Source organism: Pararge aegeria, chromosome 3 (genome assembly GCF_905163445.1).
Source record: "Pararge aegeria chromosome 3, ilParAegt1.1, whole genome shotgun sequence".
Classification (NCBI taxonomy): domain Eukaryota; kingdom Metazoa; phylum Arthropoda; class Insecta; order Lepidoptera; family Nymphalidae; genus Pararge; species Pararge aegeria.
Genome location: NC_053182.1, coordinates 14,814,753 through 14,840,097, shown reverse-complemented (window position 1 = coordinate 14,840,097; position 25,345 = coordinate 14,814,753). Strand labels below are relative to the sequence as shown.

Below are 25,345 nucleotides of genomic sequence, written 5' to 3'. Positions count from 1 at the left end.
GATGAAAAAAATATATAAATTCGGTTTAATAACCTTAAATTCATACGACATGTTAGGTTATATAAATTGCCTGTTAAAAATCGATTCTTCTTTAATGACGCGTGATGAAGTGGTATCGCCTTGTCCGTCTTTAGTGAACACAAGCATTACTTTGATTTTGTTTTGTAAAAATCCTACTGAAACTTTTTTTGTTCTACAAGTTAGCTTTTGACTGAAATCTCATCCGGTAGTAAGAGATGATGCAGTCTAAAATGGTAACGGGCTTACCTGGTGGGAGTATGGCAGTTACATTTAACTCATAACCCTCATTAGTTCCTCTGCGGCTTCGTGCCGGAACGCTTAATTGAGTAAGATGACTAGCCACACTGATGACTCTGACCTGACAAAGGAATCTTTGGTTTTCCAAAGACTAGCGTATATCATACTCCTGATCTCTTACAAAAATTAAAGCAAATACTTCCTACAATGCAAATAAATAAAAATTCGTGCATTATGTGTAGTTGCTGCGTGAACCATGAAACGAATGAACATACTTAAATATAAAATGTGATATAATAAAAAGATATAATAAATGGTTTAATACGGAGCAATTAAAGTTTTCCCATACAAATCGTCGTCTCTATAACTAATACCTATTAGGTATTTATAATATCGAATGCATTGTATGTAGAGCCACTGAACTAAGCAGTGACTAGACATGTAAAGAGGACGGAGCAAAGTCCAAGTTGTCATATTCGGAGAGACCTTTCGCAAGTCTGTTCAAAATGCAATCTCGAGTGAGATATAAAACCTGTTTTATAATAATACATTTTGTAAACTACGCGTTTTATTTTGTTTGTCTTAGCGTAGAGTTCAATGAACTTTCGTCTTAGGTGGGCTTTAATTTTACTCTTTATTGTAAACACCAAACCATAATAAAAAGTTTAACAGGAATCATATTACAAATATTAGGCAGGTTCCTACAATAGGCAGCCTTATCGCTACCAGACCACCTAGGACCACAGGACAAGAGAAATATTACTGTATAGAGTAAGGGTGTATACAATAAATAAATAAGGAAAGAAATACGAAAAGAATACATAAATAACTTGTTTTAAAATTAAAATACCAATATCTATAGATAATTAAAGAATAAAAAATAAGTAGTTTTATGTTAAATACGTAAATAATACTAGCTGACCCGTGCAACTTCGTTTGCACCAAATCGGTTATTATCGGAAAACACGAGAAAATTAAATTTTCTAAAAATGAAGAATCTAGCTAGATCGATTTATCGCCCCCGAAACACCCTGTATACTAAATTTCATGAAAATCGTTGGAGCTGTATCAGAGATTCAAATTATATATATATATATAAGAATTGCTTGTTTAAAGATATTAGATATGGCAACATAATTACAATATAATAATAAGTCGAGAACGTTCAGGAAAATGACAGATAGTCATTATAGATAAATACTAATAATAAATAGATATTTAAAATAATCTTTATCCCACTAATTATAATTTTTATTAGTGTTTTTACCTGCACTTGGAGGACAAATCCCAGGCAGGTTCAAAATTTTAAATTTATAAAATTCACCGATCTTTGTTAAGAAATTTTGCATTTAAGGACAAAAGTTTTAGTTCGATTTCTTCTGGCTTTTTATTCATCATCATTTAATCAACCCATTACCGGCCCACTACAGGGTCTCCCAGAACGAGAAGAGTTTAGGCCGTATTCCACAACGCTAGCCCAGTGTGGATTGGTGGACTAACCTTGTTATTACTGAAAGACAATATTTTTCTTTGCTAATTCGTGATAAAATTTCTTCCTAATGGGGAAAGCAATATAAAAATGTTATTCAGGAAAAACAAAAATGTCCGCCAGATTTTCCATAACCAACACGGGCGAAGTCATCTTCAACAGCTAGTGAATAAAGTGGTAGGTAATATCAGCTCACTTGCAAAGTCCGATATTAATCACAAAATCTGGTTGACGTCATTTACCATGCGACCAAACTATGCGATAATAATTTTGCACAATTTTATCTCAAAGATGACCGAAGCATCTTGTCAGACTTTTAAAATTGTTGACTTGTGATGATGATGAAAGAGGTTTCGTACATGTAGGTGTTACATAGTAAGTGGTAGTAGTATTATTAAGGCTAAATAAGTAAAGCAAATTAACTAGGTAAAAATAATGAAATAATGAAATAACCGTTGTAAAAAAATTAAATATCTTTTTTCAACTTTTTTTTTTATATGTGTATACCCTAAAGTTTCCTACTTGATCCTTAGTCATAAACATATGCGTGACATATTTAAATTGCTCCGAATCATGAGTAGGTATTCATAAATTAAACACATAGCAAGAAGTTTTCGTCTTCAATTCTTACAGATGACCGTTAGAAATCTAATATCATTAAGCTACATAGAACGCTTTTGATTTTAGTTTTCTAAATATTGGTAATGACCCCCAAATAACGCGTGAACCCCTAGTTACATATATTAAAATAATTGTTAACCTTCATTACCTACAATTAAATATAAATCACAAATTACCTGTTCAATTGATTATTTTATATCAAGATTCAAGAACAACGTGTAGGTATGCCGGAAGAGGTTTTATAAATTCATCGCTAACGAGTTGTATTGGCAATAATACAAGGCTGTACACAACGTTTTCACAGTTCGGCAATGTCAACAGGTCCACTCGATACGACTTTCACTTAACATCACTCACAAGAGTCACAAGTATCAATTGCATTCCATGCAAAAAATTACACGACGCACGGTCTACATTCTTTGGGAACTATTTTGAATTTCCCGCGCACACGCGACACAGATCACTAATGTCATTGTCAATGGCCGCACGGAGCACTCACATCTTTGTGGTCGGAAAATATGGCATTCGCGAATTTAATTACGAAAACAACAACATAAAATAATCGAGCTAGCCGTTTAAACATGCGTCCACTCGAGGCACGAATATTGTTTTAATGAATGGATTCTACCACGTGAACGCGGTAAAATTAGTAACACATATAAAAAATGCAACGCACACAAGCACATCGTATTATTACGTCGCAAATACCACAAGCATACTTTGCACAACCGTAGCGCCAGCTATCAGTGACCTACAAAAGTTCGTAATCGGTACTGCTTTACCGACATATTATATTGGAAAACGCGGAAAATATTCAATATATAATAATATCGTTACATTGTGACAGCGGATGGATCTATATTACTAATATTCATTGTTCTTAGGAATGGATCTTATGGACAATTTTTACCAAAAAACCGGCAAAGAGCGAGTTGGACTTGTAAGCAAAGGGTTCCGTACCAAGGTGTAATATGATTTAACATTTTATTTAATTATTTATTTTTTCAACTAACGACTAGTATGAAATAAAATTGACAGACCGTTGAAAGGTCTGCGATATGGACAGCGAATAACAGGTTACTCTTGGCACCCTCAAGTAACGGAACTCTCATAAAAAATGAATATGATATTATAGACAGAAACTTAAAATTTACGCAAAACATTTTTAACACAAAATATTTCTAATTATATAAATTACTTGCTGTTCTAATGGTTTTACCTGCATTAACTGAGAGTCGTTACGTAATGTAATGTTGGCTACTTGGATACTTTATTTACAGACGCAAACCTCTTCAATTTAATTCTTTCTTTAATTCTCTCTTTAATTTATTTATCATTATCTCCTTAAGTATACAACAAACTAGCATGCTGTTAAGGGAAGGGCTATATTGATTATATAATTTTTTTTTTTTGGAATGTCTAGACCTTTTATATATATAGGTAATACCGTTATAAATACTTTCTATCTTTGTATTTCACTAAAATGTAGTTGACATTTTCAGATTAAAATCTCTTTTGGGAAAATATGTAAACTTTTTCACATAATCTATAATTTTATTAAAAATGACAAATATAACCTGGAAATGCCGTGTCTTTGTTGTTACATTTCACCTGTATAAAATGCCACGAAAACCAAAAGAATCAGCCGCCAAAAAACCTCCCCCACAAATTTTAAGGCCGAATATCAGTGATTCTAGTCTTAATTACATTCCAGGCAATGCGTTAGCAGGTACAAGAATATTGTAGCGCTCATGATATTTAATCACTGATTGCCTATAATAAGGGTAACATATTATGTAGTTTGGAGAACCGATGGACGTTGGGGTTCCAAAGTGCAGGAATGGCGACCCCGCATAGGTAAACGCCTCGGTCGGCCTCCAACGAGGTGGACAGACGATATCAAACGAGTCGCTGGGAGCCGCTGGAAACAAGCGGCCCAGGAGCCTCGATTTTGGAACTCCCTACAAAAGATGTCCAGTAGTGGATTTCAATCGGTCGAAGTGGTGATGATGATGATGAGTGTAGGTAGAGACCCACCCCTGAGCGTGTTCTTGAGTTCCTTAGTTATTGGTCTAGTCTATCTCTCGGTAAAGTGACCTTAGATTATATTACCATAGGCTATTTTTTAATGGCGGGAAGCCTGAACTGGATTTAAACTTGACAGAAAGAAACGTTTCAGTTAGTTACATCGGAAAACAGAAAATGTAGCCCAAGATACAATTTACTTTATTTTAGATTTAACCAGTTTAATTACATTGTGGATGTGGTCATTAAAATGATAAATCTTTAACAATTAATGGGTTTATTCAGTTTATAATAATAATGCACGGATCTCTGGGAATTTTCTTTACGTTAATTGCTCTAAAGTGTTACCCAAATGTTTGAGCCAAAATTCATATTTCAATAATAATCTTTAGGTTATCAAGAGCGCATAGAAAAAGGTATTGAGTGGACTTTAGAAGAAGAAGCTGCTCGGTATCACAGAGAAAAATGTAGAAAGGAGAATATACCTGTACTGACATTTACCGAAGCACTACGAAACAAAATTCAGAAGAGTATTTTACACGGATTTCTTGATGAAAACTCTACTTTCAGTTTGAAAGAACACTGGGAGGTTCTTCTTCCCATGATAATTTGGGATATTGAGAAGAGTTTAAACGAAGAAGGAAAAATATGTTTTAACAATATTAACTGTATAACTGATGATATGATTGGATTAGTAAAACGTGCTGTGCAACATGACGATCGGGAAGTACTTAAAAAGGAATTTAAAATGGTGACCGTGTTGAGGGTGAACGACTCTGAGGTAGCAAGGTCCTATATTCAAACTAGCTGCACTCAATTCGCGACAATGTTCGGTTTTAGTTTTAAAAATCTCGCAGAAACGCTTTATTTATTCCTAGATACCTTTTATTCCGGGATGTAAACTATGGCTGTCTCCAGGATGCATCATGCAAAATTTCACCAAGATAAGTTAAGCTGTCAAGCCATATTATTTTTGAAACTCCGCGGGTAACTTATTCCCGAATCTTTTCCGGGATGAATAGAGAAAGAAAGCTACACGTGTGCCAAATTCCGTAAAAATCGGTTCAACGCTTGAGCCGAACATAGGTAACGAAAAGACAAGAAAATAAATCAACAGACAAAATTTCGCATTTATAATATAGTTATTGATAGCTCCTTGAAATAAAACCTCTAAGGCGTCAATTTCATTACTTTTATGGACGAGAATACTTGAGAGTGAAACTCAAGGGAAAGTCCTTTAAGTTTAGTACGCGAAAATAAAAAGCCTGTTTGTGTTTTTTTGTTTTATTCTTCGTCGATATAATATTATGTATAATTATTATTTCTACCTTTATGTATCATGGTTACAGATGACAGAACTTGATGCTGGATTGAAAAGTTACCATAAACTGTCTACATTGAATCTATGTGGCAACTTTATTTCGGACGTAGAAGCAACCGTCCTTCCAGATGGATTAAAAATGCTGGAACTAAAAGCTAATCGCATTAGCTATGTATCGTTCGCCGAACATTTGCCTCGTAATTTGATTTATTTGGGACTGAGCCGGAATCTTCTGAATAAGGGTTTGCAGTTTTTTTTTTTTTTTATGTTTATAGACGAGCGCTTGACTGCAATCACACCCGATGGTAAGCGACAATGCAGCCTAAGGTGAAGCGCGCTAGCCTAGAAGATGCCTATTGACTCTTGATTTGAAGGTACTCATATTGTAGGTATGGGGAGAATGGAAGCTGGAAGGGCATTCTAGATCGGGTTTACGTATTTTAATTTTACACTGTGATTCTTATCTTCTACTATTTAGAAGACATACTAACAGTTAGTGTACGTTTGATTTATTTCGGTAAACCACATAAAAATGTATAGCAATATACTTACTTATAGGAGATGCTGATTCACATAGCTTGGGATGTTGCTAACAGTGTTTTATAATCAGTTCTTATTAAAGCCTGCTTTAATAATAACTGATTATGAAACACATTATTTAAACATACATTTTCTGTCCTGACAGAAAATAATATAAATGAAAAATGATTTATGTACAAGCTGTTAATTCTCTACTCTTCTTATTGTTTCCAGATTTTGCTTCAGACCTTGCTAAGCTGCCTTATAATATTTCCGTTCTGGATTTATCTGACAACGACATCTGTGATCTTGAGGCGGTACTAACAGCTCTATCTACGCTGCCAAGTTTAGTTGCTCTATATCTCGCGGGAAATCCTTGCTCAGTACGAACTCTTAACTTTTATGTTAATTCCTGCGGTTGTCAAGAGATGGCGCTGAACGATTTTCTATTTTTTTTAACTTAGGAATAGAATATTTTCGTAAAATAAAGCTAATTCTTGTCAAAAGTCGGTAGTTTTAACCTTTATGTGGCCGCCCAAAAAAGGGGAGGATTTCGACAGGAATAAAAGTATGTTTCAATGGAATGAAAGGCCAATTATGTTTAATAATAACTGACGGACCAAGTTAATGGCCAACCTGATCGTTTATAGGAAAATTATCATTGCCTATAAACGAGCAAGGAATGCAAGAAACACGTCCTACAAAGCACCAGCCCCTGTCCATTAAGTTGAGGCGTAGGTGTTGAGCCTCTTGTGCCTATAATTACAACAGCAACTGCGCCCTTCAGACGGGAACACAGAAATGCTTCTTGGACGAGCTACTACCCCGGACGAGCTCTGACACAAAAAGAAGAAGAGGCACTTTATTGCACGTATAACATTTAGGGAAAGAAACAGTAAGGAGTATACAGTACACAATGTAGACATGCAATGCCTGTAAGAGATTGCTTTGTAGATAGGACTTACAGCAAGAGAACGGGATAGTGCCAAGAGTGTTGATAGATATACATAAATACCAAAATGTAAAGATACAAATACGTATATAATTGAAATAAATATACGTAATATATAAATAAAGCCCTACCACTAAAGCGGCAGTTCTATATCGTCTTTCAGCAATTGACCCTGAGGCTTTTTGATGATGATAATGTCGACATTCATTCGAAAGCCGCGAAAGAAGCGGTGATAGCGCATTGGGTGCAGCGGGCAGCGACCCTGCTCTCTGAGCCCAAGGCCGTGGGTTCGATTCCCACAACTGGAAAATGTTTGTGTGATGAACATGACTGTTTTTCAGTGTCTGGGTGTTTATATGTATATTATTAGTATTTATGTATATTAATCATTAAAAAAAATTCATCAGTCAACTTAGTACCCATGATACAAGCTACGCATACTTTGGGACTAGATGGCGATGTGTGTATTGTCGTATTTTATTTATTTATTTTATTATTTATTTATTGGGTAGGAGCTCGACTTCACTTTCGGGCGGCCGAATTCGAATCCCAGCACGCACCTCTAAATTTTCTAAATTATGTGCGTTTTAAGTAATTAAAATTTCACTTGCTTTAACGCATGCCTGGGAGTTCTACATAATGTTTTTAAAGGTGTGTGGCGCTCACCATTCCGCACTGGGCCAGCATGGTGGACTACGGCCTCAACCCCTTCTCATTGTGGGAGCAGACCCGTGCTCTGTAGTGGGCCGGTAATGGGTTGATTTATGAAGGGGAACCTACATTGTACGTCATGAACTCTTCACATTGTACTTAACTTTGTACCGCCTGTTTCTATGCAATAAGAATCAATGGAGTAACTAACTAATCAGAATGTTACCATCGCAAATAATGACTTATGTCTCACCAGGTATCTACAGCATACGCCCGCACAACGTTGATGCGCCTGTCTCGTCTTCAATGGCTGGACTCCAGGGAAGTTCTCCCCACAGACAGACACGGAGACACCTTCGAGCCACATCCTGACGACTTGCGTTCAGTCTATTTTAATTTCAGCGTCATACGAATTATGAGTGCTCTGCAACCGCCTAAAGCTGAAAAGGTTAGGGGTTCATAAATAGCGTCACACTATAATGGGGTAATACAGAAGGTCAACAAAGTGTGACATCGTGTGACAAAAGATAAGCTTCCTGACGTCATATATTAATCTAAAGTCAACTCTAATCAACCGAATCCATCTTACACAGGGTGCTGTCACCGCGTTTCACGTCGAAATAGAACTGCCGCTTCTAGATTCAAGTAGAAGGAGGTTCCTCATGTTTCGTAACAATGAATCGTTGACAGAACTGTTGCCACTACCTGAAGACGAAGATTGGCCATCGCAAAAAGCTCCATCCGTTGTTAACAGCAACGCGGTTTATGGTACGCTAGTTTTGAAATTTAGCTTACTGCAAGTTATCTACAATTAAATCAACTTTTGATTTTTGGTGAAAATAATCCGTGAAATTCTTTGGTGCGAAATAGATTTTATTGATTTATCACCAGGTCAAAAGTTGTTAGTTTTATCTATTAAGAAAGTGTATTGGATTTCTTCTTATCTGTATAGAAATTCTCGCTTGGGCAGGAGACTATTATATCCCCGGGAAAGGATTAAAATTTATCTTCTTCCACAGCTTAATCAGCTCTCAGAGCACTGGCGCACAAGTGGAAATAATATCCAAATAATATAATTTGTAATAATAAACGGGGTAAACTTCTCCTGTTCCCTGTTCCCGTGCTTTAGCAGGATGACACGTTAATTATATCCCTTGTCAGGGAATTTAATCGGGGGATATAATTTTTGTCCCCTGCCTGAGCTAGCAATGCAGTACGTAGTTAATTATAAGCGTTGTCCATCCGTAACCCTAATTCTAACGTTACGATTTTTCAAATTTAAAGACGGAAAGACAAACAGAAATCCAAATTAAGCCTTCATAACGTTCATGGTTTATCTTATTGCAATTTCTTAAGAACACGATACCGAACTCGATAGTTAGACCGGAAATCGTATTCGTCACCGCGCCCGTCGCTGTGCCAGCTAGAGCGACTTATGATGACGCCATTGGTATTGAGTAGTCTCTTCACACAGAACAAATCGTATAATCATTGAAAACGTTACAAATGTCAAAACAGGTGTGTACGTTCGTCCTTCTTTTATCAACCGACTTGAAAAAGTAGGAGGTTCTCAATTCGACTGTATTTTTGTTAAGCGATTACTCCGCCAATTAGAAACCGATTTTCATTATTCTTCTTTTGTTTGGTATGTTATACTCTGAGCTGGTTCCATGTTTATTTGGTGAAGATCTACTGGAGGGATCCTGAAATAATCCAGTGCCTAATTCAAATTTTATAGGCGCATCGATATATAGCGGTGCGTTTTTAAGTTTTTAAGGTTCTAAAAAAAAAAAAAAATATAGTTCTAGCTACTATATGTATTTTTTTTTTTTTGGATCATTAAACTGGTAACAACCAATGACGTTATCATGAGAATAACATAAATAAAAGAGAAAGACAGGAGATTGAAACCTTCTAGAAATGACCACAGCATGCTTAATTAAGATAATCTAAAAGCTAATCAAATAAAGCAAAATTTAAAACTTAATACCTGCAATACTATACAATGAATAGTGATGATATAAAATAAAACGGAAAATAAATTAATTTAAGTTATGTAAGTAAATGTTTGACATGTTTTTTGAATGAGGTCAAAGAACTACTAAAAATATCACAGTTATTTCTGTAGCATTTAAAAGTGAGCAAATTCGAAAGACAGGCGCATGTTGTCCTGCCTTGGTCCGACAAATAGGTAAATGAAACGGTATAAAAGGATCCTGATTCAAAGCAGGTATTATTACTTAGTAATTCTATTTTTACTTTACGCTGACTTAAAAATGTTCTAGAAAATAGTTCTCTTCCTTTTAAGTGGTTTTAGATAGTCGGTTTATTTTTGATAAAACAATTTTTTCCAGAAACTTTCCGATTTATACATTTATTTACTTTACATATAAAAAAGAAAACAACACTCCGGTCAGATCCGTTCTTATTTCTCATAAATTAAATCCGCAATCAGATCTAATTTATCATAAATTAAAATATTTTAGGTACTAAGATTTTTTAAGAAATGGCTTCATGCAATTTTGTTTCAAAACGACGTGAACAAAAAAATAAAAAATGTTCTTGAATAAAAAAAAAATTACAGATTCGATGTTTCCGACGGTTCCTGTATCGTAGATACCTATTTACAATTTTACAATTTGAGTTTGTGACAATTAAACAATTCGTACAATACAAGTTTATTATTGATAAATTTGATTTTTCTGTGTAATTAATTTGATTTGTCGTTTTCAGAACGAGATGCAGAAGCGTCATCTCACGCTTCAGACATCTACAATCACTTGCAGCCGAAGAACTCCCGTGAAGTAATTCACTTTACGATATTTGAAAGCAACAGAGTCCAGTGGAATAAAGTAATGAATTTCCAAGAACCGACAGTTCGAATATTCTGTCCGAATCTCACCGCTTTGAGGGACACTTTCCGCTCAGTTATAACTGTTAGATTTGTGTACACTATGGTAAATATTTTATGTTTCAAATTTAATAACTTTGTTCCTGAAATTACTGTGATTCTTGCGTATGTAACTACGTTGGCATGCTTACTATATAATTCCCAAAAAGACAAAAATCCGAATAGCCTAACTCCCTGGTGGGAAGGGAATTATGTACCACTAATGGTTTAAATCTTATAGTAAGAATTAAAGCAAACGGCTTTAATGAGGTAAAAGTGTAATATCAAAAAAACAATAAGGGTAATATAAACTAAGCTAAGAAAATATAGCTTTGTAGCTAGTACCTATATGGTCTCACCGTACCTATGTGGTCACGCTATATATGGTCCCTTTTTGTTGAAAGTTGTTCTATAGACATCCTTAACTTAGATATTTTCGCTGAAAAATTTCAGGTTATTTATATGAACATAAATACAAACCAATTTTAATATATCTACATTGCTATGTCGAAAAAACTTAATGTTCATTTCCTTTTGAGGTCACCGGATGAATTGACTGGCTAATGGCTACGATAGCTTTAATATTGATTCTAATAATACTTTCCTAGCTAGTTAAACTTTAAAATTACCTTCTTCATTCTTAAATTCAACTACTGGCTCCTTTAGACTTATTTGGTTTACGCGACATCGTACCTGAAAGCTAAATCGCTGAAATCGTAAAGGAAATTGTGATTAGAAATATTAAAAATTTACCTATTCACCCATTACCGGCCAACTACATGGCAAGGTTTTCCTGTCACAGTGCCGTAATCCAACACGCTGGCCAAGTACCGTAGTAGTACTGTAGTAAGAGAACAATACGGAGAACTTTGACTTTAACTTTTAAAGCCTGTGATAATGGATTTCTTAAATTAAAAACGCACATAACTCCGAAAAGTTAGCGGTGAACATTGTTTAGGTTAGGTTCATCTAGGTTCACTAATTATTCACTTACCAGATTATAACCACTAAACAAAAGACCGGGAAGAGTGCACAGTCTCTCAGGCCTCCGGGAGAGCAAAGGCTGACTGTGGCCACCATCAAGTGTGCACTCAAGAGGCCTGACTGGAGTCAACCATTGCAGTATTTCCATTGGGACGACTCGCTGGGCACCGACGAGGCTATTCACTGGGGAGACGGCGATCTTTCTGTATGTATTAAATTCTAATTCAAGTTGGACTGCTTTTAATTCTGGGATGCAGTTGTAAGCGATCCTGTAACTTAGGCAATAAATGGTAAGTTGAAACCCCGTAGGGTTTTAGTCAGTTGAAGTCCTATATAACCTCTCACGTGGCGAGAGGTAAGCATAAGGATTTCCCTTATGCTTACCAAGGTTTTGCAAGGTTTTGGTAGGTTAAGTCTGTCTGTTTGTAGTGTATACTCTAACACCAGGGCGATTCTAAAGAAAAGGAGTGCGCATGCCTCACAACAGTCCCTTTTTTCCAACTTTATTTTAGAATTTAAAATAGCCGACATAACTAAACAAATTTAATTTTCTAAATCTCAAAGGGCAGTGCCTTTTGCATCTATGAAGTGCATGTCACTGCTTGCATGCTATCGACTTTCACGAAACTTGTCAGATGTTGTCAAGCGCGATTGCTATCTGGCATTCCTATTTGTAAGAAACAACTGCTTTACAAGCTTTTTGCACTTTCATGAATTCCTTCCCACTTAAACCTCCTCGGTGGCCCCACTTAGTACAAACTGTGAGCCTACGGTATAATAATATATATCCTAAGATCATACGGCCCATCTTGCAGGTAAAGTAAGATGGCTACGTCGTCATGCAATTCGCTGTATGAAACGGTAGCTTATAGAGTGTTGTTTATATATCGTATTGTACGTACCCCGTACCATCATAGGGATTGTAATAGCATCACCTATTTAAGGCTTGTTATAGCAGTAATTAGAGCCCAAGGGCCCGACTGACAATATCAAGAGAACGACAGCCTAAGGTTGCCTCCGGTAACCGGTTTGTTGGAATAGGGCTTAGTCCGTCTTGTATCTCCTCTACCTCTATTCTTCCTGGTGCCTTTGGTGATAGAAACAGGGTTGTCCATCATTCACAGTAGGGTCTCCTGTGCCTCTTTTGGCCCCGAGGTAATGTCCAGACGTCTTTATATAGGGAAATATCTTTTCTTTTCGTTTCGATATTGTTTATTATATAGCCATAATTATGTTTCTCTGAGATATAGCTGGATTGAGCATTTGACGGCCGACTGGCGCAGTGGGCAGCGACCCTGCTTTCTGAGTCCAAGGCCGTGGGTTCGATTCCCACAACTGGCAAAATGTTTCTGTGATGACCATAAGTATTTTTCAGTGTCTGGGTGTTTATATGTATTTTCTAAGTATTTATGTATATATAATTCATAAAAATATTCATCAGTCATCTTAATACCCATAACACAAGCTACGCTTACTTTGGGGCTAGGTGGCGATGTATATTTATTTATTTATTCGGAAAACTAACTTATCAATAAAACGCAGGTATTTAATGAGTGTGTCCTACCTGTGATGACGTATGGAGCGGAAACGTGGACACTGACGAAGTTTGAATATTTAGGTATGATATAAATTTTACAGGTTTTGCAGTACACACAACAAGCAGTGAAAACGGCCAAAGGAAAATTGGATACAGACCCGGGATCCGGAAGGCAGTCGATACCGGAAAACTTGACATGCCACTTTGGATTTGGGATAGAAACTTTAAAATAACTTTCAATTTTGTATTAAAGTTTGCATAATTTTCTTGGAATATTATAATTTTATTTGGAAATACATATATAGATACAACTTGGACGTTCAGTTTTTCTTAAATGTAAATAACGCTTGACAGTTGCCTGCGATCACGTTATGATGGTAGCACTTCATTTATTCACACCACAAGTTAAAGGTTGTTTACGTAACCCAAAATCCGTAGAACAACAAAAATAATCATTCCGTGAATTAATATTTTTATTGCTGCAATACCCAAATGAATGAACACATTTATATTTTTAGCAAGCAAAAGTTATAAACAAGGCGCGATAAGTAACATTCGCAGACAACAATAAATATGTATCCCGATATACCAACATACTTAAATTAAAGCACGTTAACGAGTTTTTTTAAGTAGGTACTTTGTATTTATGATAGTACAAATATTTATTTCGCGAGCAAGTGTCAATGCAAATAAATCATACCCTAAGTAGAAGTTACTAATACCTTAGTGAATCTGAATTTTTACTACCTACTCGGCTAATATTTCGTACGAACCAGTGTACTTACTGTATACTGGTTCGTACGAAATATTAGCCGAGTAGGTTGGGTATTAAAGATCTTTTCCAATAGTAACTTGTACAACCTCCTGTCGTGAATCAAAGCAACGTAAGTATCAGTAGTTTCTCATAGTCTCGATCTTACTCCCATCTGCTCTTCAATCTGTGTCAGACTTTTTGACCGATTCCAACGCTTTTCAGGCAAGAAAATGGAACATTCCTGTTAAGTTATTATTCGGCAATGAACGATAAATTTATTTGCTTTAATCCTCGCAAACCAGGAGAATCTTTACGATGCAATTTATAATTTTATCAATCTTTAAACTCAGCAACAAACAGATTTTCCAAAATGTACTCTCTCTACGCGCGTCTCTTTTATTTATCTTCACTGTGTTTCATGAAATTTCGCAAAGGAGTGACTGTCAGTGTGGCTTTCGTCTCTAAATGTTTCACTGAGGAGCAGAGTCGTTTTCTGTTATGACTTATGAGCGAGAGGTGGCAGAGCTTTAACCCTCCACTCTGCTCCGATACAGATTGTAGGGATTTAGCCATTATTATCACAAATGAAGGTGCTTTCCGAGCGATTGGAGTGTACATTGCCAATTTCTAACAACAGCTTTGTACCGGTAATTACGTGACAGAAACACACTATACCTACCCCGACATACCAAACCAAATAGGAACTATACGATTAAGAAATATCGTGTGAGTAGATTTGTTGGCCTTGTACCCGAGATATCTCGACGTGAGTTAGGAGGGTCTATTATATTGGGGAACAAAATTGACACGGACAGTTGCTATAGTGACGCTGCTTAACTCAAAGATCGCATTGATTTAATATGTTATGTATGTGGAGCATCTGTTTGGTAATGATTTATATTAGAAATTAAAAAAAACTTAGTTCTACATCCTACCTTTGAAATGCCATAGCGTGAAAAATACTGCATAACTATTCCGACGTTATGCCACGTTTATTTATAAGGCCATGAAAGTATAACCTATTAATTAAAGAGTTAATCATTAGATTCGGTTTACTTGATAGGAACATTATAGAACATTTTTACACATAATATATATGGATTTTCGAATTTAGTAACCTCCAAATTTCCTAATAAAAATATCTATTCATTTTTTATTTTTTTTTGTAACGTATACTTAGATATATTACAAACATTCCGTCAAACCGTAGAACAGTTTTTTGACGGGAACATATCATTTATATCACGTGTAATGTGTATGCCTTTAGTACATATCATACCTAATCCATTAATTTAATATGTTAGTACTGTTATTACCACTGTAACACAATTTGTCTTCAAGTTCGAACAATGTTTCGTTTTCATATAATATGGATTGTAAATAACAAAATAAATTGGCATATCCTCAATTTAAGCAATCGGTCAGTGTAGACGATGATAGGGTCATAGTTTTAGTTGTCCGTGAATGGCAGGGGGTCCGCACGAGCGCTGGGGTAACCAGCTTGAATATTTATTGTCATGTCTTGGTTACGCCGTCGGTATCGGAAACATTTGGAGGTTTCCATATTTGTGCTATAGGAACGGAGGTGGTAAGTATTGCCTCGAATATTTTTTGATTTCAATCGGTATATCTTTTATAATATGCGCTTTAAAATTTATAAATTAGTATTTCTTTTGATAAAAATTCCATCAGGAGTGTATTATCTTAGTAAAACACGATTCTTAGAACAAACTATTCGATTAATACTCGTATGTCTCCAAGCTTCGAAGATCATGTCAGGGCGACCGTGTTAACTTACTGTACCAACCGGAATCAGCAGTTTTAAATGAGACGGTTAGCGATCATAGATTTTTTTTTATTCCACTACAGGTTAGCCCGTGTCTGCAATCTGCTGGGAAGTGATTATGCTGTCTAAGATGGTAACGGGCTAACATGTTAAAGGGGTTCGGTAATTATATTAAACCCACAACACCCTTTTCTACGCGACATCTTACCGGAACCTGCTTAGCGGCATGTCTTTGTCGGTAGGGTGGTAACTAGTCACGGCTAAAGCCAGGCAGAGCAGCAGAAGGGACCTAATACTATTTTCTTAAATTAAAAATATGACTACTTGGGAAAATCGTATTCAAAAAGCTGAAGATAAAAACTGACGAATAATTGCTGTGTATTACTTACATGCTTAACCGTGGGTATAATATTATTACTTTGCTTTTCTGGAGTAGGTATGTAATACTACTTACTTCAAATAAGTTCAAGACGAAATGCTCGTAGATTGTAAGTACAGAGGACTTTAATATTTCATAATTAAAAAACCTGTGTTTTATTACCTGTTTTTTAATGTTAGAGGGTTAAGATATTCCATTACACTTGAAGAAGAAAGAAAGAAAACACATTTATTCATGTGAAGTGTGACAAACAGTACCTACATCTTATATTAATATAATGACAGAATATCTGTCTATAAAACAAGACAGAAAGGGTGTACAGCTCAGCATTTGCCATGCATTTTTACATTACTTGATGATGGTATGAACTATGATGATGATCTTGAGAAATCTTCGGAATTAAAACAACGTCACTCCGACGTAACTTCGTCCTAGAAACTAGGTAACGTGCTATACATGCAGAGCAAACTGTCGAAATAAAATCATGTATAATTTAGTCTGCGTTACATAAGCTGCATTTTTTATATAGCTGATAAGCTAATAGTATTTTTTTTCATTTAATTATTTGGTATTTAAAGATGATACACATATTGTCCACATAATACATACATTTAAAGATAATAATTAGATTTCCTTATAATAAAATCACTAGTGAATAAAAAAATCAGTGCCAAAATGGCTAATTCGCGGCCATCAGCTAACTTGAAGCTACACGAACTATATTAAAAATATTAAACGAATATTACAAATGATAACAAAGAACTACATAGAAAATTGTTAATTCATTAGATTTAATGGTATAAAATTATCACTATGCAACATAGTGTAGGTATTCCAATATCTACATGGAGAAAATTCAAACTCAATGAAACCTTTGTTTATGATCATTCTTAATTTTTAAGGTTTGGAAACAATACTCTTTATAGTTAGGCGTGAGGGCAGCGGACACCTACCTAATGCGATTTCTGACATGATTTTGATTCTAGGTGCATTCCTGATCCCGTACTTCCTAACACTCTTGATATGCGGAATACCACTTGTTTATTTGGAGACATTCCTGGGACAATTTGCAAGTGCAGGATGCATTTCGGTGTTCAATATAAATCCTTTGTTCAAAGGTAAACTCATTTTGTTATAATTGTAAGCTAAATAATTAAAAGCATAAAACCTGACATATCTTCGCAAAAAAAGTAACAAGGCACTCAAAATTAATTGGAACTTTAACCCTGCACAGTATTAAACTAATAATTCAAAATACGAAAAGACGACTACGTTTTTTATTGAATTCCACATAAACGATTGAACGGAGTTGTTTAATATTTAGCCCACAGATTAGGCAATGTCCTTGATAAAATAATCTTACTAGGATTCTTTTCATCGTCTGAAAATAACTTATGCCCGTTTTCACTAACCACAAACTATGGAATGCCTTAATAAGTAGTGCTTATTTAAGGAAATTCCTTGGCATAGGTACATCAATCGTTCACCAATACTTATCACCTATAGTTGGTGAAACTTTTTTTTTTATAGAGATCGACTAAATCATTAGATATTCAATTTAGAAGATGCCTATTGAAGATGTTTAATGTAAAATTGGTATTAGTGTCATTACATAAAAAAAAATTCACGAGGACGAAGTCGCAAATAGAATTTAGATTTCTAATAATGTCAGAGTTAATCTTGATTTTGCAAATTACTTTCATTGCCAATGCTTAAATGTTTGATTCATCTTATTGACTGGACTTTGCTTTGACCTAGTCAGACTGCTGTTTTGTATTTGTAATAGATAAGATATTTAATAAATATTTATACAATTCCATGTCGACAGGAGCGGGATACGCCACAGTTATTTTGAACGTTGTAGCGTTAATATACTTTTCGTCAATTATGTCATACCCGATGCTCTACATTTACCATTCCTTCACCGTGCCGCTGCCTTGGCAAACTTGTGGCAATTCATGGAATACTGAGAAATGCGCCGAGGTACTATATTTAGAGTTAATATATACAGAACATGTTTATATTTGCGAATGTTATTGTGTATTGATCCCTTCTGATTTCCAGATTACAGGAAATTTCAGCCTGGTATCAAACGGCTCTATTACTACGCCCGAGGATGAATTCTTTCAGTAAGCTTTTTTAAATAGATTAATCTGAATACCTGGCTAAGAAATTGAAGAATGTAACTTTATCTATAATTAAACTCAAAACTGCTCAGCATTGTGATAAACGCGTGTCAAACATAAATGGCTGGCACTGCTGATTTTATTGGTTCTTTGGTATTCATTATTTTTTTTATTATCCACTTAAAAACACTTTCACTTTTAGTATAAGACTGTTGCGCATGTCACCAGACCTATATCATGTTGGTGGTATGGTTTGGCCTGTATTCTGGTGCAATTTAATCTGCTGGATCATTGTCTATTTCTGCATCTGTAACGGAGTCAAGAGCGTCGGAAAGGTAGATTTTGGATCATACTATTGGAACTATATAGATCAAATTTACTGCATTAGAAAAGTAAATTCTTCCACTAAAAATATTGGATTTTTTTTTTCCTTCTACAATCTAAACCTTGACTGCAATCTTATATATTGGTTAGTGATGATGCAGTCTAAGATGGTAGCGGGGTAATCTCTTAGGGAGTATGGCAGTTGTACCCATACTCCTAATCGGATTCTACGCGACATCGTACCGGAACGCTAAATCGCATAGCGGCACGTCTTCGTCGGTAGGGTGGTAAATAGCCATGGTCGAAGCCTACCACCGGACAAGACCAGAGAAAATACAGAAATTATAAATTCCCATATTGCCCCTGCCAGGAATCGAACCCGGTACCTCCAATTTAAAACCACAGCGCTCATTGCTGCACCAGGGAGGTCATCGAATAAATTTTGGTAATACTCTCACCTGTAAACAGGTACCATCCATCTTGGCTGGGTAGCGCTCGAAAAAATCCGTGGTATCTTTACGCCCATGACCCCTGCGTCAAACAGGACCTATGGTCAGCAGTAGGATTAGAAATTCCTACAAAAGATCTTTCCAGCAATTAACGGTTAAAAAGAAAACGACCACAAATTTATAATATCTTAAATTATAATATAGTGACTACCCCTTTAGACTTACTCTATCTAGAACTTGTAATACAACTGATGAACTTCATAACAAAAAAGTTGCTTAGAAGGGTGTTCTTTCTTTTTACATAAGATACAATTCATAAATTGTAAAATATTGATGTTTCTTGCTTATTTTTTCTTAGTAGAATCTGGTTTCCGAACCTTATGTAGAGACATTCATAACATACAGAGGTGACGTTATAAAAGAGCTTCAATTCCTACGAAGAAATTAAACGATCATAAATTTGTCTTTACCACTTTTTAAATCAATAACATTCATAACATATATAATTTTTTGATAACATACTTTTTCAGATTGTTTACTTTACGGTCCTGTTTCCATATGTAGTACTTTTAGCTTTATTTATACGTGGTATTACTTTACCCGGAGCATGGCAAGGAATAAAGTACTACGTTTTACCTGATTGGAACCAATTAGCAAAACCAAAGGTAAACCAGTTTTTTTCATTGGCCACTTAAATTCTATTGTAACACTTTACATACATTATACAATATTTAGCTTCAGTTTTTGCTGGGCTTCTTCTTAGACCAGTAGGTCTAACATGCGCGTTATGAGATAATTATGTCAACCATTTACTTGTCAATAGGTATGTGGGCTAGGTGGCAATACGTATAAAGTCATAGTACTTTAAAAAAAAAAAAACAATGATTGAAAAATGTAGTTACCACCATCATCTCTTCATTAAGGAAATAAAGGTGTCGGTGATAGACATAAGCAAGGAATTTTTGAATTAAATTTTTTTGATATTAAATATGTTTGTTCGTAGGTTTGGGCTGATGCTGCCACCCAATTATTCTACTCCTTGGGTCCAGGTTGGGGTGGACTAATCTGTATGGCCAGTTTCAACAGGTTCAACTACAATAATTTGCGGTTAGTAACTTGAACAAACAGTATGTACCTTATGCAGAGATATTGACCATAGCTATGTATTATATGGCTTTCTTAGTTCCAGACCTGTGCCCAGCCGTGGGACAGAAATAATCTGAGGATGATGTTGATGATAGAAAGTGAGAGCTTATTCTTTTAGCACTCTAGAGGTGTAATAAGGGTTATTTTTAATTGTACTCCATAATTAGGTTAAGCAGGGAAATTCAATTCGTATGAAATTCTGTAATTGTCCAAACAATGTCCATGAAATTTGGTATATGGGTATTGAAACACGAGCTCAATTGTTGAAACGAGTCACTGTTATATGTCATTCTTTTTTTACTTTTACTTTTTTACTAATTATATCCATGTTTTTGCTTGAACTTGATAGCATCAAGCTTTGCATTTAGCTGGAAAAACGTAAATTCGACGCATACGAAGTGTCTGGCATCCGCTAATGAAAACTATTTTGTTGCAGCTCTTCAATTATAATACCTTTAGTTAACAGTGGTACAAGTATTTGGGCTGGTTTCGTTGTGTTCTCTGTACTGGGATTCGCAGCCGAGCGAGCGGGTGTGCCAGTGGGTCAGGTTGCTAGGGCCGGCCCCGGACTGGCCTATGTCACTTACCCAGCTGCGGTGACCATGATGCCCGCACCTAACTTCTGGGCTATCACGTTCTTTGTTATGCTGTTCTTTCTTGGTATCGATACGATGGTAAGCAATAACATTCTCCATAGTCCACAAATCTATTGACACGGAAGATGCTCCAAAACTTTATACATACGGCATTAATTTCAGTTTTAACGTAATCTAGGAATAGCCTCAGTCGGATGCCTAGTAATTTCAGAGATTCCTAGAAAAAAAACGTACTCTTATGTGGTGACTAACGATGCTAGGTGCCATCTAAAGTTTCGACACCGATTTGGCGGATCGTATTGTTTATGGGACCCTGTAACTGACACTTGACAGAGGAAAAAATACTAAGTGAGCCTTTTTTAATGACCTTGTATACGACGAAGTCTTATTTTTGGGTTTTCCTAAATTTCTTAAGTAAAACAAGAGATTCTCGAGTGTTTGTGAGAGACACGCACGGCACGCATTTAGGGAACATAATTGTAAATAATATTATTGTATACATAGAATATATGTATCCAGATATATCGATGTCCTACTAAGACAATATAAGTTTGTTAAATTTATCTGTTATTTTTATTAGTTATTTTTATTGTAGTTCGTCACAATAGAATCTGTGATCGCCGGTCTTGTAGACGAGTTCTCATATCTACGTGCTCGTAAAAAGCGGGTCACTTTGGTGACGTGCATGGTCCTCTTCTGTCTCTCAATTATCTGCAACACTGAGGTAAGTACACAGTCACACCATACTATCACTCTTTGCATCACACTGTAACATACTTTGTACTTCCTCCCATGTCTTACATCCTAGTAACAGATTAATACTTTGTTCTTTCTCCCGTTCTTAACATTAACCTAACAGATGAATACTTTGCACTTTCTCCCATTCTTTACATCACACTAACAGATAAATACTTTGCACTGTATCCCATTCTTTACATGACATTAACACTTTAATACTTAGCACTGCCTCGCATACTTTACATCACATGAACACATTAATACTTTGCACTTTCCCCCGTTTCTTACATCACACCTACAGGGGAATACTTTGCACTTTCTTCCATTCTTTACATCACACTAAAAGATTAATACTTTGCACTTTCTTCCATTCTTTACATAATACTAACAGATGAATACTTTGCACTATATCCCATTCTTTATACAAACTGTAACAATAAAAAACTTTGCACTTTCTCGCGTTCTTTACATCACACCGTAACCCATTAATTATTTACACTAATATCATATAATAGCTGTACACGCTTTGCTATTCTCTGGTCTTATGATAAATTCCCGTTCCCATGGAAACTTGAGGATAAAAATATACAGATACACAGGTAGAAATGCGGATTTTTAAAATCGTAACCTACGGAAGCTGATTTTTTTATATAAAAAGGTTGTAGATGTCAAACTTTTGCAAGTCGCTGTTTCGATCCGGAAGTGTGAACTTAGCGGATATCACGTGTTAGTGATTATAACGTGACATAATCACGCAAACTCCGAGACGCAGGTGTGGAAATTAGTGGCCGATTAGGGCTAGATGGCGCTGTGTGTATTGTCGTAGTATATTTAAATTTATATAGTGGACAATCCCAATTACCCGACTCCGGACAGATACTGAGAGTATTTTGAAACAAAAAAGATACAGAACACTCTACTACTACAACTAACAGTTGAACTTATCGTTATAAAGCTCGCCCGGGAAAGTACGTTTATTTCCGCAACCTAGCATAGCATTGCTGTGCTCCGGTCTGTTGCCGGTGTATAATTACAGGCACATTCGCCTAAGGTTGATGGTCAAAGGGTGGCATTTTGCAGGACGTGTTCCTAGCTTGCCCTACCATGTGCAACTGGCCATGATTTCCCTCGGACCACCATGGTGTACCATCTGCTTGCTCCATCAATTATTAATATTAAATGTAACCCAGTCCCCATTATACGGAGAGAGTCTAACATGCGAAATGCTAGACAAACGAAGTATTCAAAATATCTATGAAAGCGTTTAATGAAAACAGAGTTCTTGCCTATCTAATACTATTGAAAACTTTACACCATAGCGTGTTAAAGGCCGTTAACCCTAACATCGGTTACAAACGCGAGAATTGCAGTTGCATTACAGTAGATTGAAACTTTCGCCGGCTGTACGTAACCTACTAAAGTTTGCAATGTTTGACATCACGCAAACTTACAATTGTCAGGAAATAAAAAAAAGTTACGTCAAAGTGAATTGCTGCTTACTGTTTCGGACCGTTTTATTTTTTACGTGAAAACGCTAAATTGAGCTTTTTACGTGACTAGTTTTACACGTTAGTTTGTGGTAGAGTGGTACTTTACTGTTCATCCTTATATGTCGATGTCGCAATGAAGCAACTGCAGAGTTTCTTGAAATCTTTTTCTCGGTACAGTCTGCCTTCTGAACCGGCGGTAGAGTCACTACAAACCAAAAAGACTTAACTTTTCAAAAGTTGCTTAAAATGGGCCTACGTGAAATAAATAAATTTGGAATTTTATTATTACTTACAATACCTATAGGTATTTCCATTCAAACATTATAATATTTAACAAGTGAATCATTAATGAGCCGCCCCATAAAAAACAAGTATCAAAGTAATAAAGAAAATTGAAGATTAGTTAAATGTACTCGGTGGAGTACTAAAAAAGTAGTTCAAAGAAAAGTTGTTTATGTAAAGCTGTTTATTTCAGAGATAGTTGAGTGTCGGAAAACTGTATATATTCCGTATTTTACGATGATACATGTACAACAAGTACATGTACTGCTTCTTTTCAAGCTCTCAAAAGAATATTGGCCACTCAATGTGAACTTTTTTATAACGCGGTAAACACATTGACTGTGTTACTGCGGTGATAGCCAAGTGGGTAGGACTTCGATTTCACTTTCGGAGCGTCGATTTCGAATACCAGCCTCTAACTATTATAAGCTACGTGTTTTTAACTAAAATATCACTTGCTTCAACGGCGAAAGAAAACATCGTGAGCAAACCTGCACACCTGAGAGTTCTCCTTAACGTAATCTCTCAAAAAGCAATATAAACGATTATAAAGAAAAACTATAAATTATTAAAACGCATTACGTAGTTTTAATATTAGACTCACAGACTAATTATATTATAACTTGCCAGACACTCTCCATGATTTGTCCAAAACGAGGAGATCGTTTATTTCACACGTTTGTTCGTATGCTTCGAGAATGTTCACGCATGGTACATTGTATACACCACCTTAGTGCAATACCTAATTTTAATATTTAAGTCATCATCATCAAAAAAAGCGGCTACCTACCTAATAATACTTATGCAATTTAATTATTTTAGGGCGGTCTACACATCATAGGGCTTTTGGATACTCACGTAGCCATAGTCTGCGTGCCAGTAGTCTGCGGCCTGGAACTTATAGGGGCTGTTTACACGTATGGGCCAAAGAAACTGAGCCGGGACATGCTGTTTATGACGGGCCAGCCTTTGAAACCGTTCTGGTTCATCTTGTGGCGGTATATCGTACCAGTACTACTTTTCGTAAGTTACTATTTATTCAGCAAGGGGATTACCCCGTGGGCTATACTGATCTATATAAAATGCACAATGTTTTTAAGATACTTTATTTACTGTATTGTTTAAAATCACTTCGTAAATAAGCCATTATTTCTCATAAAAAGTAAGGAATAAAAAAAAAGTTATTGTGTGTTATCTCTTAAAGATATATAATGTCATACACTTTGACGGATTCTTTTGTAGACCTTTTTAAAGTCTGCAATACTGTAGTACTTTATTCTGCCTATCCCGCAAATGCAAATAAATGTGTTTATTTACGACATCTCATTAAAAACTTCTAAAATTATCAAATTTAAACATATAAACCTTCCTATTGAAATGAATCTATCAAAAAAAAGCATCAATATCCGTTAAGCAGTTTCAAAGATCTAAACATATATAGGGGCAGACAAACAGCCGGAAGCGCCTATGTTTTATACTATGTAGTGATTTACCATGCCATTTTCTTACAGATTATAGCTGCTTACTCACTAAGCGATGCATCTGGTATAGAAGGTTGGTTTGTCGCGCTAATTTCCGTCATCTGTGTACCGATACACGCCATTCTAGTTTTGTGGCAGGCCAAAGGATCACTGATGCAGGTATTCCGACTTAGTATCCCTACTTTAAATTGATATCGGTATTTAAGTATTTATTCAGTATAAGTTTCGCGACACCTCAAGCTGTTACTGAAACCATTTTTCGCAGTAACAGCTCAGAACCAGAAAACTTAAGAATTGGCTTATTATTTAACATTTCAGAGAATACAGGAGAGCTGCAAACCTAACAAAGACTGGGGACCAATCGAACCTGAAGTCAGGGAACGCTGGAAAGCCTTACAAAATCAAGATAACACCCAGGTTACATCGCTTCACCTTTCAACAATACCTTTTACATAATAAGAAGACTACGTGTGGCAGCAATTATGTGCATTATCGTAAATAACATTAAGATGATCCATTGTTGGAATATAACAATAAAAACAATATT

General features: G+C 35.7%; 3 protein-coding genes across 3 annotated transcripts in view; 2 read left to right on the top strand and 1 right to left on the bottom strand.

The window, feature by feature from the left end:
• Positions 1 to 3,053, bottom strand: part of LOC120637308 (sodium-coupled monocarboxylate transporter 1-like) — a 30,825-nt gene extending 27,772 nt beyond the window's left edge. Inside the window, exon 1 of the mRNA XM_039909089.1 lies at positions 2,545 to 3,053. The gene's annotated coding sequence lies outside the window, so the exon portion shown is untranslated. The remainder of the gene's footprint in view (positions 1 to 2,544) is intronic.
• Positions 3,054 to 3,988: 935 nt separating this feature from the next.
• On the top strand, positions 3,989 to 13,480 carry LOC120637230. The gene is made up of 9 exons (XM_039908953.1): positions 3,989 to 4,097; positions 4,786 to 5,174; positions 5,743 to 5,956; positions 6,468 to 6,616; positions 8,093 to 8,284; positions 8,430 to 8,604; positions 10,570 to 10,793; positions 11,724 to 11,915; positions 13,349 to 13,480. Exons 1-9 carry the CDS (start codon positions 3,989 to 3,991, stop codon positions 13,478 to 13,480), a joined length of 1,776 nt encoding a protein of 591 aa, XP_039764887.1.
• Positions 13,481 to 15,465: 1,985 nt separating this feature from the next.
• On the top strand, positions 15,466 to 25,254 carry LOC120636994 (sodium- and chloride-dependent glycine transporter 1-like). Its single transcript, XM_039908573.1, has 12 exons — positions 15,466 to 15,589; positions 17,153 to 17,284; positions 17,995 to 18,149; positions 18,231 to 18,295; positions 18,495 to 18,627; positions 19,596 to 19,730; positions 20,069 to 20,172; positions 20,648 to 20,885; positions 21,403 to 21,531; positions 24,140 to 24,340; positions 24,829 to 24,957; positions 25,117 to 25,254. The coding sequence occupies exons 1-12, from the start codon at positions 15,466 to 15,468 to the stop codon at positions 25,252 to 25,254; spliced, it is 1,683 nt and encodes a 560-aa protein (XP_039764507.1).
• Positions 25,255 to 25,345: the final 91 nt, after the last annotated feature.

Coding starts and splice junctions, on each gene's coding strand:
- LOC120637230 (XM_039908953.1), top strand. CDS start 3,989: ATGCCACGAAAACCAAAAGAATCAGCCGCCAAAAAACCTCCCCCACAA. Junction 5,957..6,467: donor CCGGAATCTTCTGAATAAGG/GTTTGCAGTTTT, acceptor TATTGTTTCCAG/ATTTTGCTTCAGACCTTGCT. Junction 10,794..11,723: donor TTAGATTTGTGTACACTATG/GTAAATATTTTA, acceptor TTCACTTACCAG/ATTATAACCACTAAACAAAA.
- LOC120636994 (XM_039908573.1), top strand. CDS start 15,466: ATGGCAGGGGGTCCGCACGAGCGCTGGGGTAACCAGCTTGAATATTTA. Junction 20,173..20,647: donor TTCAACTACAATAATTTGCG/GTTAGTAACTTG, acceptor ATTTTGTTGCAG/CTCTTCAATTATAATACCTT. Junction 21,532..24,139: donor CAATTATCTGCAACACTGAG/GTAAGTACACAG, acceptor TAATTATTTTAG/GGCGGTCTACACATCATAGG.